The sequence below is a fragment of the Daucus carota genome, chromosome 8, assembly GCF_001625215.2.
Source record: "Daucus carota subsp. sativus chromosome 8, DH1 v3.0, whole genome shotgun sequence".
NCBI classification, from domain to species: Eukaryota; Viridiplantae; Streptophyta; class Magnoliopsida; order Apiales; family Apiaceae; genus Daucus; species Daucus carota.
Genome location: NC_030388.2, coordinates 29688192 through 29701058, shown reverse-complemented (window position 1 = coordinate 29701058; position 12867 = coordinate 29688192). Strand labels below are relative to the sequence as shown.

At 33.8% G+C, this 12867-nt stretch overlaps 2 protein-coding genes and 1 long non-coding RNA gene across 3 annotated transcripts; all 3 read right to left on the bottom strand.

Moving 5' to 3' along the window:
• Positions 1–1896: 1896 nt before the first annotated feature.
• LOC108198854 ((+)-cis,trans-nepetalactol synthase NEPS2) lies at positions 1897–2929 on the bottom strand. Its single transcript, XM_017366633.2, has one exon. It carries the CDS (start codon positions 2904–2906, stop codon positions 2097–2099), a length of 810 nt encoding a protein of 269 aa, XP_017222122.1. The 5' UTR covers positions 2907–2929; the 3' UTR covers positions 1897–2096.
• A 593-nt stretch (positions 2930–3522) lies between these two features.
• Positions 3523–5928, bottom strand: LOC108199025 (uncharacterized). Its single transcript, XR_010286518.1, has 6 exons — positions 5642–5928; positions 5510–5561; positions 5352–5414; positions 4972–5073; positions 4544–4612; positions 3523–3796 (listed from the first exon to the last, which is right to left on the bottom strand). It is a non-coding gene; the product is annotated as an uncharacterized LOC108199025 (long non-coding RNA).
• A 1713-nt stretch (positions 5929–7641) lies between these two features.
• LOC108198517 ((+)-cis,trans-nepetalactol synthase NEPS2) lies at positions 7642–8849 on the bottom strand. The gene is given in 2 exon segments (XM_064083486.1): positions 7642–8081; positions 8083–8849. Coding segments are annotated over 2 exon segments (927 nt in total). The 5' UTR covers positions 8803–8849; the 3' UTR covers positions 7642–7874.
• Between the last annotated feature and the right edge of the window lie 4018 nt (positions 8850–12867).

Genomic DNA, 12867 nt, shown 5'->3' with positions numbered 1-12867 from the left:
TAAGTTGAATTTAAAAAATTATGGATGCATGTATGTATTACTTTTACAACATTCCACAGGCTAATTAAGAGACACAAATTTTGGCGAAACCTGGAAACATCGTATAGGCTATATATGACTCCTAATCCAAACAATATCTTCCATTTATAACCAGATCAGTGCAACAATATCTTCTTCATTCTGTTTACCACACTAAATAGTATATTCAGACATTGCTACTGCACCTCGGACTTAAAGTGTGGTTTTCGTATTAATCTAAATATAATTTTCACAATTATAACAAGAATTTGGAAAGCTACTCCCAATAATTTTCTATAGAATAAACTAAAATTTATATTATAAACATCTAGATGCAAAACCAATATTAATATATAAAATTGCAAAATTGGACTATAATTCATGAGTAAAAAAATAAAAATAAAAATCTGCATGTAATTAACAATTCAAATCACGACAAATCATAATTTTAGTTGTGTTTAACATATGCGTAAAAGTCTAAAAAATACTGATATACAACTCTGAAACCATCCCTAATTTTAATAAGGATAAACATTATATTCTGGTTATACGAACATTAATCATCTCGAGAGTATGAACTCCACTCCATTCACGGGTTTATTAGTGATTCCTTCTTTTCAAAGTTTATTTTTTTGATATTGTATAAACTTATACAACCTTCACTTAAAAGGTGCTTGAACCGAGCAAACAGATATTGTGAAAGTGTTGTATGAATAATCTTTTCATGTATACAAAGTAAAACATATAAAAATTAACAACAACAAACATGTCCGATAAATAAAACAAATATTATAAAAAAATAACGAACAAACATATATCCTACCAGTTAATTTATTGGTCTTTTCATCCATCAATATCATGTTTGGTCTTTTCATCCATCAATATCATGTCAAGACTATATTGTTCTCCCATATTTGGATTTGTCGACTCCCACATCCGACAAACTCATATTAGCCTATCTCCATTCAAAATAGAATAATGTAACTCATTATTGTATTAGATAAAAAAAGACAAATAAGCTCAAAAAAAATTGTGTGTAAAATTTTATGATGTCTGACCTCAATTTACAGGGGTTAATTTATGAAAAGACAGGCTTATAAAAATATTTTCTGTTTTTTATATACACCTTTTCTAAAAATATGATGATAGTTTCAAATTCTGATTTGATTTTGATATTTTGAAAAAGATAGTTCTAAAACTTTCTTCGAGTATATCCGAAACTAAAGATGACAATTTTTATTTTTGATATATTTTCATCCAAAAATTTCAGAAAATTAGAATAATAAACAGAGCTCTGTTAGAGGTGCCACCTAAACGACTCATGCTTCTCCTTCGTATAAGTATATTGAATGAATATTGATTTATAATCACGAATAATCACGAAAAGGATGATGATGGCAGTGATATTGTTGGTTGTGGTTTGTAATGGTCACTCTTATTGCAGCATCCGTGCCCTCGGACAAACAATGTTTCTCCAAAAAGCCAGATCAGGGGAACAATCTCTTCTGCATACTCTATATATACCACTCATAAGACATTTCTCCAGCTCTTCTTTAGGTAGGCTGAAGCTCAGCTTTGACCTATCTCTATTTTGTTATGTGGCACCTAAGTAGTAAAGAGTGATTCGATCTTTTTTCTGTCAATCCTCAGGTTTCTTCAATATCAATCACTCAAGTAATATTTCATGAGTATTAGACCACAAAAGTTTCTAGTTTTAGGTTTGTAGCTACCTTATGTAAAGGCAAGCTGTTGAAATATAAGTATAAGATTTATGAAGGGCCTCCAATAAACACCCTTAAGATTTTAGAGGGAATGGTTCTCTACATGGTATCAGACCTCTAGTTTATGGGAGGTCTCGGGAAGTATTCAATTTTCATGTATAATGCAACAAAAAAACAACCAATTTTATTAGCAACTGTGAGTTCACAAAGTCACAGGCTGCAGAACATTCAAAATAAACTTGACACATTTTAGGCATTAGGCGAAGAAAAAATATGCCTTATTCTTATTATGCAAACGCATGTGAAATGCTGCCCAAATAGATAATCGAGCATTTGATCTTCAAGCACTGAAGGAAATCAAAGCTTCAGCGTGTTTTCCCCATCCACAATCAGATTTTGTCCAGTGATAAACTGAGAATCTTGACAAGCGAGAAATAAAACAGCATTCGCTATATCCTTTGCCTTGATTGCTCCAAAGCCTTTTAAGTCCATGACGCCCTCAAAATATTTCTCACATTCTTCCTCGCTAAGTGCAAATTCTTTGCAGGCAAGGGGAGTGACTACACACCCTGGTGATACACAGTTGACGCGTATCCCATACTCTCCCAGCCCTTTACTTGCACACCTTACTAGCCCCAACACCGCGTGCTTGCACATTACATAGTCAATAAACTGCTCCCCCCCAATAGACGCTGCTAGACTCCCCGTGCACACTATACTACCTCCTTTGACGCTCCCTTCCACCATGGCGCGTGCTGCATGCTTCACACACGCTGCCATACCACGCGTGTTGACTGCAAAGAGGCGGTCACTGGCTTCTAGATTCAATTCAAGAATGCTCTGGCGGAAATCCCCTGTTTTCCAAAATCCTGCATTGCTAAACATGATATCAAGGCTCCCAAATGTTTCAACTGTTGAGTCTACTAGTGCCTTCACTTGGCCTTCATCGGCCACATCACAATGCATGTACGTGCACTGTCCGTTGCCAATAGATTTGGCTACGCTCTGGCCTAGTGCATCTTGGATGTCAGCTATTACAATGGCTCGTGCCCCGTGTTGAGCGAAAAGGCGAGCAGTTGCCTCGCCCATTCCGCTTGCACCACCAGTGATTATGGCTACTTTGCCTTCAAGCTTCTTGTAACTGAGAACATCAACTGTTTCTGTCATAATTCTATGTTTCTCCTTTAGTGCTTTACCATATACTACTATACTAGCATTCAACATATATGTAGTGATAGTTTTCTAGTAATGACAACTGTCTGAAGGACTATAAATGTTAGAATATAAGATCCTGGAAAGGGCCATTCTCTAACACCTTGAGATTTTAGAGTAACTGGTTCCTTGACATGGTATCAGAGCCAGGTTGGCGGAGGACTCGGGTTCGATCCCTGCCACCCCCAATATTCTCACAATTTATAGTGGCACGAATGGCAAATTAATGCTCCAAAGATGAGCGCCCTCCTTGACAATAAATAGGAAAATCATAAATATGCACTATGCCATAGATGGCTTTCAGCAACATTTCAAAAACGTAGCCAGAGGCCCATAAATTGTTGCAGCAGGCTGAAAATGTGCAATGGCAACGGTTTTGGGCTGTTAGTATTTTCGGCGTTGCCTTAGCCAGCAAAGGCAACAGTTTATGCAACATCTTAATTCCGTTGCTAAAAAGGCACCATTTTGAAAAAAAAATGGGGCCCACATGGGCCAAACTTTTATTTATAATATTTGCAACAGCTTTTATCAAATAATAACAATAAATATAAACCACAACACATTTTATAGCTACAGCAATAATTTTTAAATTATCAAATTGAAAGGTACGGTTTGAATACAGAGATTTCCTTACATTCCAATATCAACATCCAAAATATACATCCCTACTACTAAATGCCAACACTTAACAAGGCATAAATAATCCGAGCATCACAAACAATGCTGCAAGTCTTCCATTCTTGATCTCCTCTACCTTGAGAAGTACAGCCATCAAATGTTCTCTAAAATTCTGCCACCACTATTTACCTTCAAGTCTTTTACTGTCCTTGGAGAAATCCCCCTCTCTACCAAAAGAAAAACATGTTATTTAAGTACTAACGATCTTGAAGTTTAAGAATGACAGCGGAACCTAGTATATCAATATAACCAGAGGAGATTTTATACTCTAGATTACTCGGACCAGAAGGAAATTTATCGATAAGGTAATTGCCTAATTAGTCTCCATAACTCGGACAAATTTTCTCATTTTCTGTGACTTTTAAGTAAGCAGTATAAAAATCACAACAAGGATTTTCAGAGTGATAAGTTTTGCATAAAAACAAGAACATATAGTGACATAAAAGAAACGAATGAATAAATTTTGAATCATATAGTGACCTACAAAGAAGCAACAACAAAATTTCAGATACGGTTAGTGGAGGCGAAACATTAGTTGTCTGACAAATATGTAGAAACCAGAACTGCTCTAAATTCTGACAGCCAGTTTGTTTCTTACAAGAACAGAACAAAGGAAGCTGTATACTTTGATATGAAAGTTTAAAAAATCATAAAATCAATGTTTGAAGCTTTGTGTGATAGAAAGAGAGAAAGTGTGGGCAGGAGATTCGCTGACAGCTAATTCCAACAATTACTAAGATTCTAATATTTAAAATAGAGAATATGTGTGTGTGACCTGGGTTATCTCTTAATTAATTATTAAGTCATGCTAGTTAAATATCTAAAGAGTATACCTGCCCCTGGGTCTAAAGAATCAATAAATTATCAAGATTCTAAGTGAAGAGATGTGTTAGAATGATTAAGAGTAATCTTACTTAGCTTGCAGAGTAGTTTAGGGCTGTCCACTTTGTGCAGTAAATTATATAGGTTCAAGTGTGAAATGCCTACAAAAGAAGAAGACAAGGAAACAAGTTCATCAGGTTCCTCTGTTTTAGCTTACATTGATCCATAAAAAATGACCATACATGACATGACCATCAGGTTCTTCTATATTCATCAGGTTCCTCTGTTTTAGCTTACATTGATCCAAAAAATGACCATACATGACATGACTACAAGTCTGTCTTTAGAGTTCGTCTTTAGAGTTCACGACAGGAAGATTTTAAGTCTGTAAATATAAGTCTATATCAAGTACCGACCTTCTGAATATGCAATCACACATACATAGATAACATCAAATAGATCCCTTCCATAATCCAGTCACCCAAAGAATTATTAATGTAGTAAGGAGCATGGTAAGTACCTCCCATAGAAGAGCAATCTGATCTTTGGTGGACGAAGCCAATTATTTTCCGTTATAAAAAAATTGCAAAAACCAAAATTCATCCTAGCGTTCTTGTAATGTCTGATCCAATAAATAAACTCCTCAATCTGGAACTTAATCAACACAAAAACAATATACTAAAAGATAGACGGTTGAAAAAGAGTCAAAGTGTCTTAACATACCTCAGAGATAGCACATTCATTTTAAGAATACATAGTAACTTCCCAAATCAAAGTTAACACAATTTATTATTTCAATTAGAAGCATGTAAACATTCAAAAGAAAAGCATGTACATTGCAACTAGAAATATAACACTATTTTAGGAATCCATATAGCACTATTCAAAACTAGAATATACCATTTGAAAGAACCCGAATGGATGCACCAAAGCTCTCCTATAGTGACTTAATATCGTTGTACCCTGTTTTACAATCAGGTTAGTAGCGTGTGGAGAAACACCAGTAACTGTACTGAACAAGATGCAATCGAACAAGCTCCACGAAAACTCCAATTTACCTTAATGACAGCTCTACACTAGAAGCCCCAAATTTGGAACCCTAATCACCACCTGAAATATCAAAATAAAAGGTAATTTTAAGAGGACAAAGCCCTAATTAATCGCAGAAGTGTAAATGTGTAAAAATTTACCAATTAATCGAAGAAAATGAGTTGAAGCAACAATTTAAAGCTCTAATCACCTGCAAAATCATAAAATAAACAATAACAGCCTTTTAATTGAATCCACAAAAATGCGTATTCAAATACCAATTCTTCGATTTGTTCTTCGTGAAGAGCTAGAGAGAGAGCCGAGAGAGAGAGCTCGAGAGAGAGTCGAGAGAGAGCGTCCGTCTGTGTGTGTGTTTTTAGCGTCTGTCTGTATGTGTTTTTGTGTTAGAGGGAAACTAAAAGTAATTGGGTTTTTGTTTGGGGGGAGAAGCCCGCTCAACATTTCGCCTTAGTGCTATGTGTTTGTAAGTTATCTATTTTAATTATTATATTTATCTTATATTATAATATTAAATAAAAGATACGTCAATAAATTTAAAATTTTTATTTCTTTTTTAAAATTTCTAAAATAAAATGTTAATATGAGACAATACTTATTTTAGTCAGCGGTATTTCGATAGTTTGACCATTAAATAGATATACCAAATACATTTTAATTTTTTTAATTTATCCGGGTTTTAATCTAGACTTTCGTTAAAGTAATTTTTTTTCTAGATTTTTAGAATTTTACTTATTATAACATTTAAAATATTAATTTAATTAATTTAAAATTCCTATTATAAAATAAAATAAAATAATAAATATAATTTTTTGGCAACATTTCTTAATATCTATGGTAACACTTTAGAATATTGTTGTAATAGAGAAGAACAAACATACCTATTGCAACAATTAGCAACGGCAACAGCAGGCTAAAACGTTGGGAAAAGTCATCTATGTATGTCAAAAGTTGTTTCCAACATATATTTCTCAAAGTCTTAGTTGACAATGTATTATTGGTGTCACCTAAACGGATAATAATGAGATATGTACATAAATTATCAAATTAAACCAATCATATTTCACGTTATTTGGAAAAAATAATTGAGACAAAATTTGAGGTACACCATAAATGTTGTAAATTACTTGATTAAGCAACAATAAATTATTATCAGTTATGCAATAAAAACATGGTTCTTCTATTTCTAGCACACCATATTTTCAAGTTAGGCACCGAAAGGAGAAAATTGAGTCCTCATATATATATATATATTTAATTAATTAAACTATTTGGGCGACTGACTTATAATATTGTTGAATACTATTGTTAATCGCTGCAATTTAAATTACAAGATAAGTTATTCATTACAAGTATCAAACTTCCACTCTTTTGGTAACTGATTGTGTCGACTCTTTTCAGCACTTTGATAAGAATTTTTTTTTTTTCATTCCGAATGTTCTCTAAAAGTGATATAAAGAAATATTTTGAGCCCCGGATAAGTTTCAAAAATCTTTGTATTAACTGATATTTTTCCTTCAATCTTTGAGTCCTGAATATTTTTTGAGCCCTGTGTGATTTGATCTCATGTTTCCGCCAATGACTCAGTGTAACGGGAGTACGGGACACTGTCTTATTCTCTTATCTCCATACACGTCTTAATCTTCAACTTATCTTTATGCATAATAGAATGATCTTTATTCCGTAAAAGAAATATGCATCAATAGATGAAGAATATGCACACATGAGCTCCTTTTTCTCTTATCAGATTGCCATCTAAAGCTCTTTTTGAACAAACTGCATTAGGGATTTGATATGATCTTGAATCTAAGTTGTTGAATTTAGAAAACTATGGATGCCTGCCTTTTCTTTTACAACATTCCACAGGCCAGCTAAGAGGCACAAATTCTGGCGAAACCTGGAAACATCGTAGGCTATGACTCCTAATCCAAAACTTTTGAAGTTTATCTGCTGCAAACCAACAAAATTATCCGAATTTCTTATTATTTATTATCATGTTCAAATATTAAAAAGATTATTATAATCTCAAAGAATAATAAAATACGTTTCTTAATATATACACCAATAAATATATCAAACTTACAACACCTCGTATCCAACAAATTTTACATAATCATTATTTTATACTTTGAACTAATCACTTTTACAAATATTAATAAAACGAACAAATAAATACATTATTCATATTATATAAAATGCACGTAAAATGCATTTGGACTCAAGCAGGAACTCCATCGTTTGGTCGTCATTCATCCACGAACAAGTAAATACATTATTCATATAAATACACGTAGAATGCATACATTGACTCAAGCAGAAACTTCATCATTCGGCCGTCATTTGTCCACGTAAAATGTACCAAACGAAATAAAGAACCTAAAGCTTGGTTCCTCCATCCACAATCAAATTTTGTCCAGTAATAAACTGAGAATCTGGACAAGCCAAAAATAAAACAGCATTTGCTACATCCTTTGCTTTCATTGCTCCCAAACCTTTCAAGCCCATAATACCCTCAAAAAACTTCTCACACTCTTTCCCTCCGAACTTCACTTCCTTGCAGGTCATCGGAGTCACCACACCCCCCCGGAGATACACAGTTGACGCGTATCCCATACTCCCCCAGCCCTTTACTCGCACACCTTACTAGCCCCAACACCGCGTGCTTCGACATAACATAGTCAATAAACTCCTCCATCCCCACAGAGCCTATCAGGCTCCCGGTGCACACAATGCACCCTCCTTTCACTCTCCCTTCCACCATGGCGCGGGCTGAGTGCTTCACACAAGCGGCCATGCCACGCGTGTTGATTGCAAAGAGCTTCTCACTGGCCTCGAGGCTTAAGTCAAGAATGCCTTGACGCGAGGCCCCTATTCTCCCAACTCCTGCATTGCTAAACATAATATCAAGGCTCCCGAAAGTTTCAACTGTGGAGTCTATCAGGGACTTCACTTGGAATTCATCGGTCACGTCACAATGCATGTACGTGCATTGTCCGTGACCAATGGATTTGGCTACGCTCTGGCCTAGTGCATCTTGAATGTCGGCGATTACAATGGCTCGTGCCCCGTGTTGAGCGAAGAGGCGAGCAGTGGCCTCGCCTATTCCGCTTGCACCACCTGTGATTATGGCTACTTTGCCTTCAAGCTTCTTGTAGCTGAGAACATGAACGGTTTCTGTCATAATTCTAGGTTTCGGCTTGAGTGCTTCACAATGGAGTAACATCCAACATATGTAGTGATACGGGTTTTCTATGATGTGCCAATGGTCACACAATATGTACTGACTGTCATGAGTTTGGTGCATTTTTATTGGTCTTCTAATTATAAATATGAATGAGCCTCTGCTTTTACGTCAATTCTACCAATAAAAATCTATCAAACTCATCAAATTTAGTGTTTATTGTGTGCACTTGGGCACACATTAGAAAGACTGGTAGGGATAACTTAAAGAATGAGGGGAAAGTCTGTCACTATATATCATTACTTGATCTTTATTTAATTTTCTTTTTTTATTTTTTGTTCGCTACCTTAATTAACTAGTTGAATACCTTACACTTTACAGAGTGTAAATGTTTTTGTTCAGACCGTCTCATACTGTCTTTGTTCCATTTGCTATTTATCTTTTGGTTAAACTAAGTATTCACTGCAAACATAATCTTCGCCAAAATAGAATCTACCTCGCCATATTATTAATTCGACGATAAAGTTGGTTCTGATTTGTGATTGTCAGTTTGTCACTCTCAACTCAGACATCGACAAAACATGAATATTTAGCAACCCGGACCTCGACATATTATTAATATTTAATATATATAACATTGATGTAGCGTGATGTTAGTTGTGGGTTGTCATTTTTAATATAACATTGATCTAGCATCTATCAACTCGGACCTTGACTTGGTATTAATTCAATGAAGATATTAGTTGGGGTTTGTCAACTCAAAGAAGCATAAATGTTTCTTCGATTAGTCAGATCAGTGCAACAATCTCTTCTTCATCCTATTTACCACAGTAAAATAGTGTATTCAGACATTGCTGCTGCTCCTCTTGAGGTAAGAGTAGGCCTGTCGATCAACCGTGTATGTGTACGTGATGAAACTCACGTCCAAATAGTTTAGAATTTGTGTATTTAATCTCAAATCTATATCCGTTCGGACATATGTTGTGTACCATTCGTGTAGTTTTCATGTACATTTAATATGAATATACAATAAAAATTTTAAGAATATTGCAAAAATACATATTCGGGTGTTTATAAAAAACAGCTTTTTATAAATTTTATTACAATTTTACCATCTTCTGAAAGTAATCATGAAAATATCTTTTAACTGAAATCAACTAAATGCAACTTCCGCATTATGATGTCGGATAATGAAACTAATAATGAGAGTTTAAAAATAGGTGATGAGTTTAATTATATGGGTGTTTCTACCCATTAAATCAAATAGCAAATGTGGATCACTTGGCAATGAAAATGTGTTAAAAGACCTTTAATTAGTGATTGTTAATGCCTCAGGTACGTTGTGCGTCAAGGACTATGATGAGCGGCTGGCTTTTGCAACCAATCCCGAATTCTACCGTACAAAAAACCATACTTGAAAACAAATACATTTGGAGCGAAAAGAAAAAATTAAGTTAAATACGTAACATTCTGTCATTACTTTGTGCTCTTTGTACCGCTTTTTAATTTGAGTTTCATTGCCTCCAAAAGTTTCAGCCCGCGCTTTAATAATACTCGCACTCCCAGTTCCATCTCAACTATGTTGATTGGCCTGGGGCATTAGTTTAAATTGTATTTGCCTTTGTTTTAGTTGGAAATGCTTTCAACATTTTTTTTAATTGTATTTATGATTATTATATATAGTTGCTATTAGTTGCAGATACAATAGCAAATGCAATCTCCAATGTTTGCAAGGAAGTAGTAGAAAAATGGTCTTTTTATAATATTTATTTGAAAAATTGTGTTTTCGCAAAACAGTTTAAAAAAAATTACAGTATTTTTACAAAAGAATTTCTAGACTTGAATATTTGTAAAAAGCCCCTACATTTTATGTATTATTTTATAAAATATAAATTTAATTCTTCTAGTGAGTCTTAAAAAAAATGTGCAAGATAATCTCTTAACAAACTTTTGTATCACACAATGTCACTTACTGCTCTATCACCGCATCACCACATTATAGTAGCAAAGTCTCTAACCTTATAAATTAGAGCTAATATAATGCTCTTTCACACACCATCTCTAACCGAAAACCTATAAAAGCGACCAAATTAAAAATGACCCCATGAATAAATAGTTACTTTTATCTTAAAAACCTATTGTTGGCAAGAATCCACCAAACTAAAGTTATCACTGGTAAAAGTCACCTGATCTGCTCGCTTTTATATTTCGATCAACTCAAATTTAAGTTGACTTAAAAGAGATCACTCACGGTGGCTTTTATGCGTGACTTTTAGTTGGTAAGTTTTGACCATTTTTCAGTGAGATAAAAAACGTAGATCGATACACTCAATTTTGTACTCCCTCTGTTTTTTTTTTATATGACGCTTTGACTTTTGACACACATTTTTAATTGCTTTGACCGGGTAGTTAAAAATATTATTTTTTAAATTTTTTTTTTCTGAATAAAAATTTTGATTATATATTTTTATTCAGAAAAAGAAAATTCAAAAAATAATATTTTTAACTACCCGGTCAAAGCACTTAAAAGTGTGTGTCAAAAGTCAAAGCGTCATATAAAAAAAACAGAGGGAGTATGATATTTTCTTTGGTCCATAATATAGGTCGTTTGACTTTTTACACGTAACTTTAGGTGCTTTGACCACATAGCAAATATTAATATTTTTGTAATTTTTTTTCTGAATAAAAATATAATTTATATTTTTATTCAGAAAAAGAAAATTACAAAAATATTAATATTTGATATGTGGTCAAAACACGTAGTGTAAAAAGTCAAACGACCTATATTATGGACCGAGAGAGTATTTTATTCTAAAAGTCGGATATGTCGCGGAGCAACCACCCATCTTCTGCTTTGTTTTGCAAAAGAGCTGTCCACCACATAATCCAGCACAAGAACGGCAGTAATGTTATCTAAGTACTCAATTTAGTGTTCAATCCTTTCCTGCCGACAAGATGATTATTTAAGACTGCAATCTTATATTATTCATCCCTTTAACTCATAAAACACATATACTTCAATCGTTAAAATCTATAAAAGAGATTTGAATATTTTCTAAACCTATTCTCCCTGGGACCTGCAAAATAGTAAAACAAATATTACGAGATTGATTCTCTTTCTGACCTGTTTATGAAGCTGTCGTATTATCCGGACTGTAGTTGGGATTTGGACTATTAAATTACTGTAGTGTATATCTATGTCGTCATATATTGTATAAAACTTGGAGGGAGCTAGCTAGATTCATTCATAAATTATAGTGTTGCATTGTTTTAAAAATTGGTGATTAATTATGGTTAATATTAATAATCAATTAATCCTGTTCCGTGCAGCTGGCTGAATTTATTAAATATCTAATTATTTATTTTATCATCCGATTAACCTCTGATAAATGTAATTAAATTTCAATTAATTCTTTTTCTGTGTCAGTCATCATCGATTGAAGCCGACTCCCGCTTTTTATAAATGTTGTCTTGTATAATAAACAAGCACCATTTATTCCCAAAACATTTAAAATAGTTACCAGGTATATATGTTTTTATACGGTTTGGCTACATGTGTACAGATCTGGTCTGCAGTTTTCATGATACTGTAACATTTTCAGGGAGACCACAAGCATAATAACCCCACTGGCCAGTGGCCACTACTCGTACTTTTACTCTCGTATCAATTTATAATGTCAAGTACACTATTGCTTACTGATTACGATTATTATTTACGGCCATGCACCAGTACTTCTTAAGCTCTTAATTTATTCTGATGTTTGAATTATTCTCAAATGACTTGGCGTTTGTGATTATACCGATATTTTATTTTGAAAATAAAGTTGGGAGTGCTAATTACATTCCTGATTTCTGTAAATATCAGATTTGTTAATTAGCTGTAGTTGGCTACGACTATTTACAAAGTTAATCATCTTTCGTGTTCTGTAATTACTATGATGAGCAATCATTTTCATATTGCAAGGGTTTACTTCAAGCTTTCATCAATTAAATCACGATACACATATTATTGTAATTAGACTCGATAATCCGTGAATATAATGTAATCGATATAGTTAAACAAAGAGATCATCGGTAAATGAAGGCGTCAAGTTAGGCAGGGACTTTTAAGGGCCGGGGAGTCACGGCGCAGGGAGAATGACCATTTTGAACGGAGATTTACTTGCAAAATAACCTTACGGTTTTTCT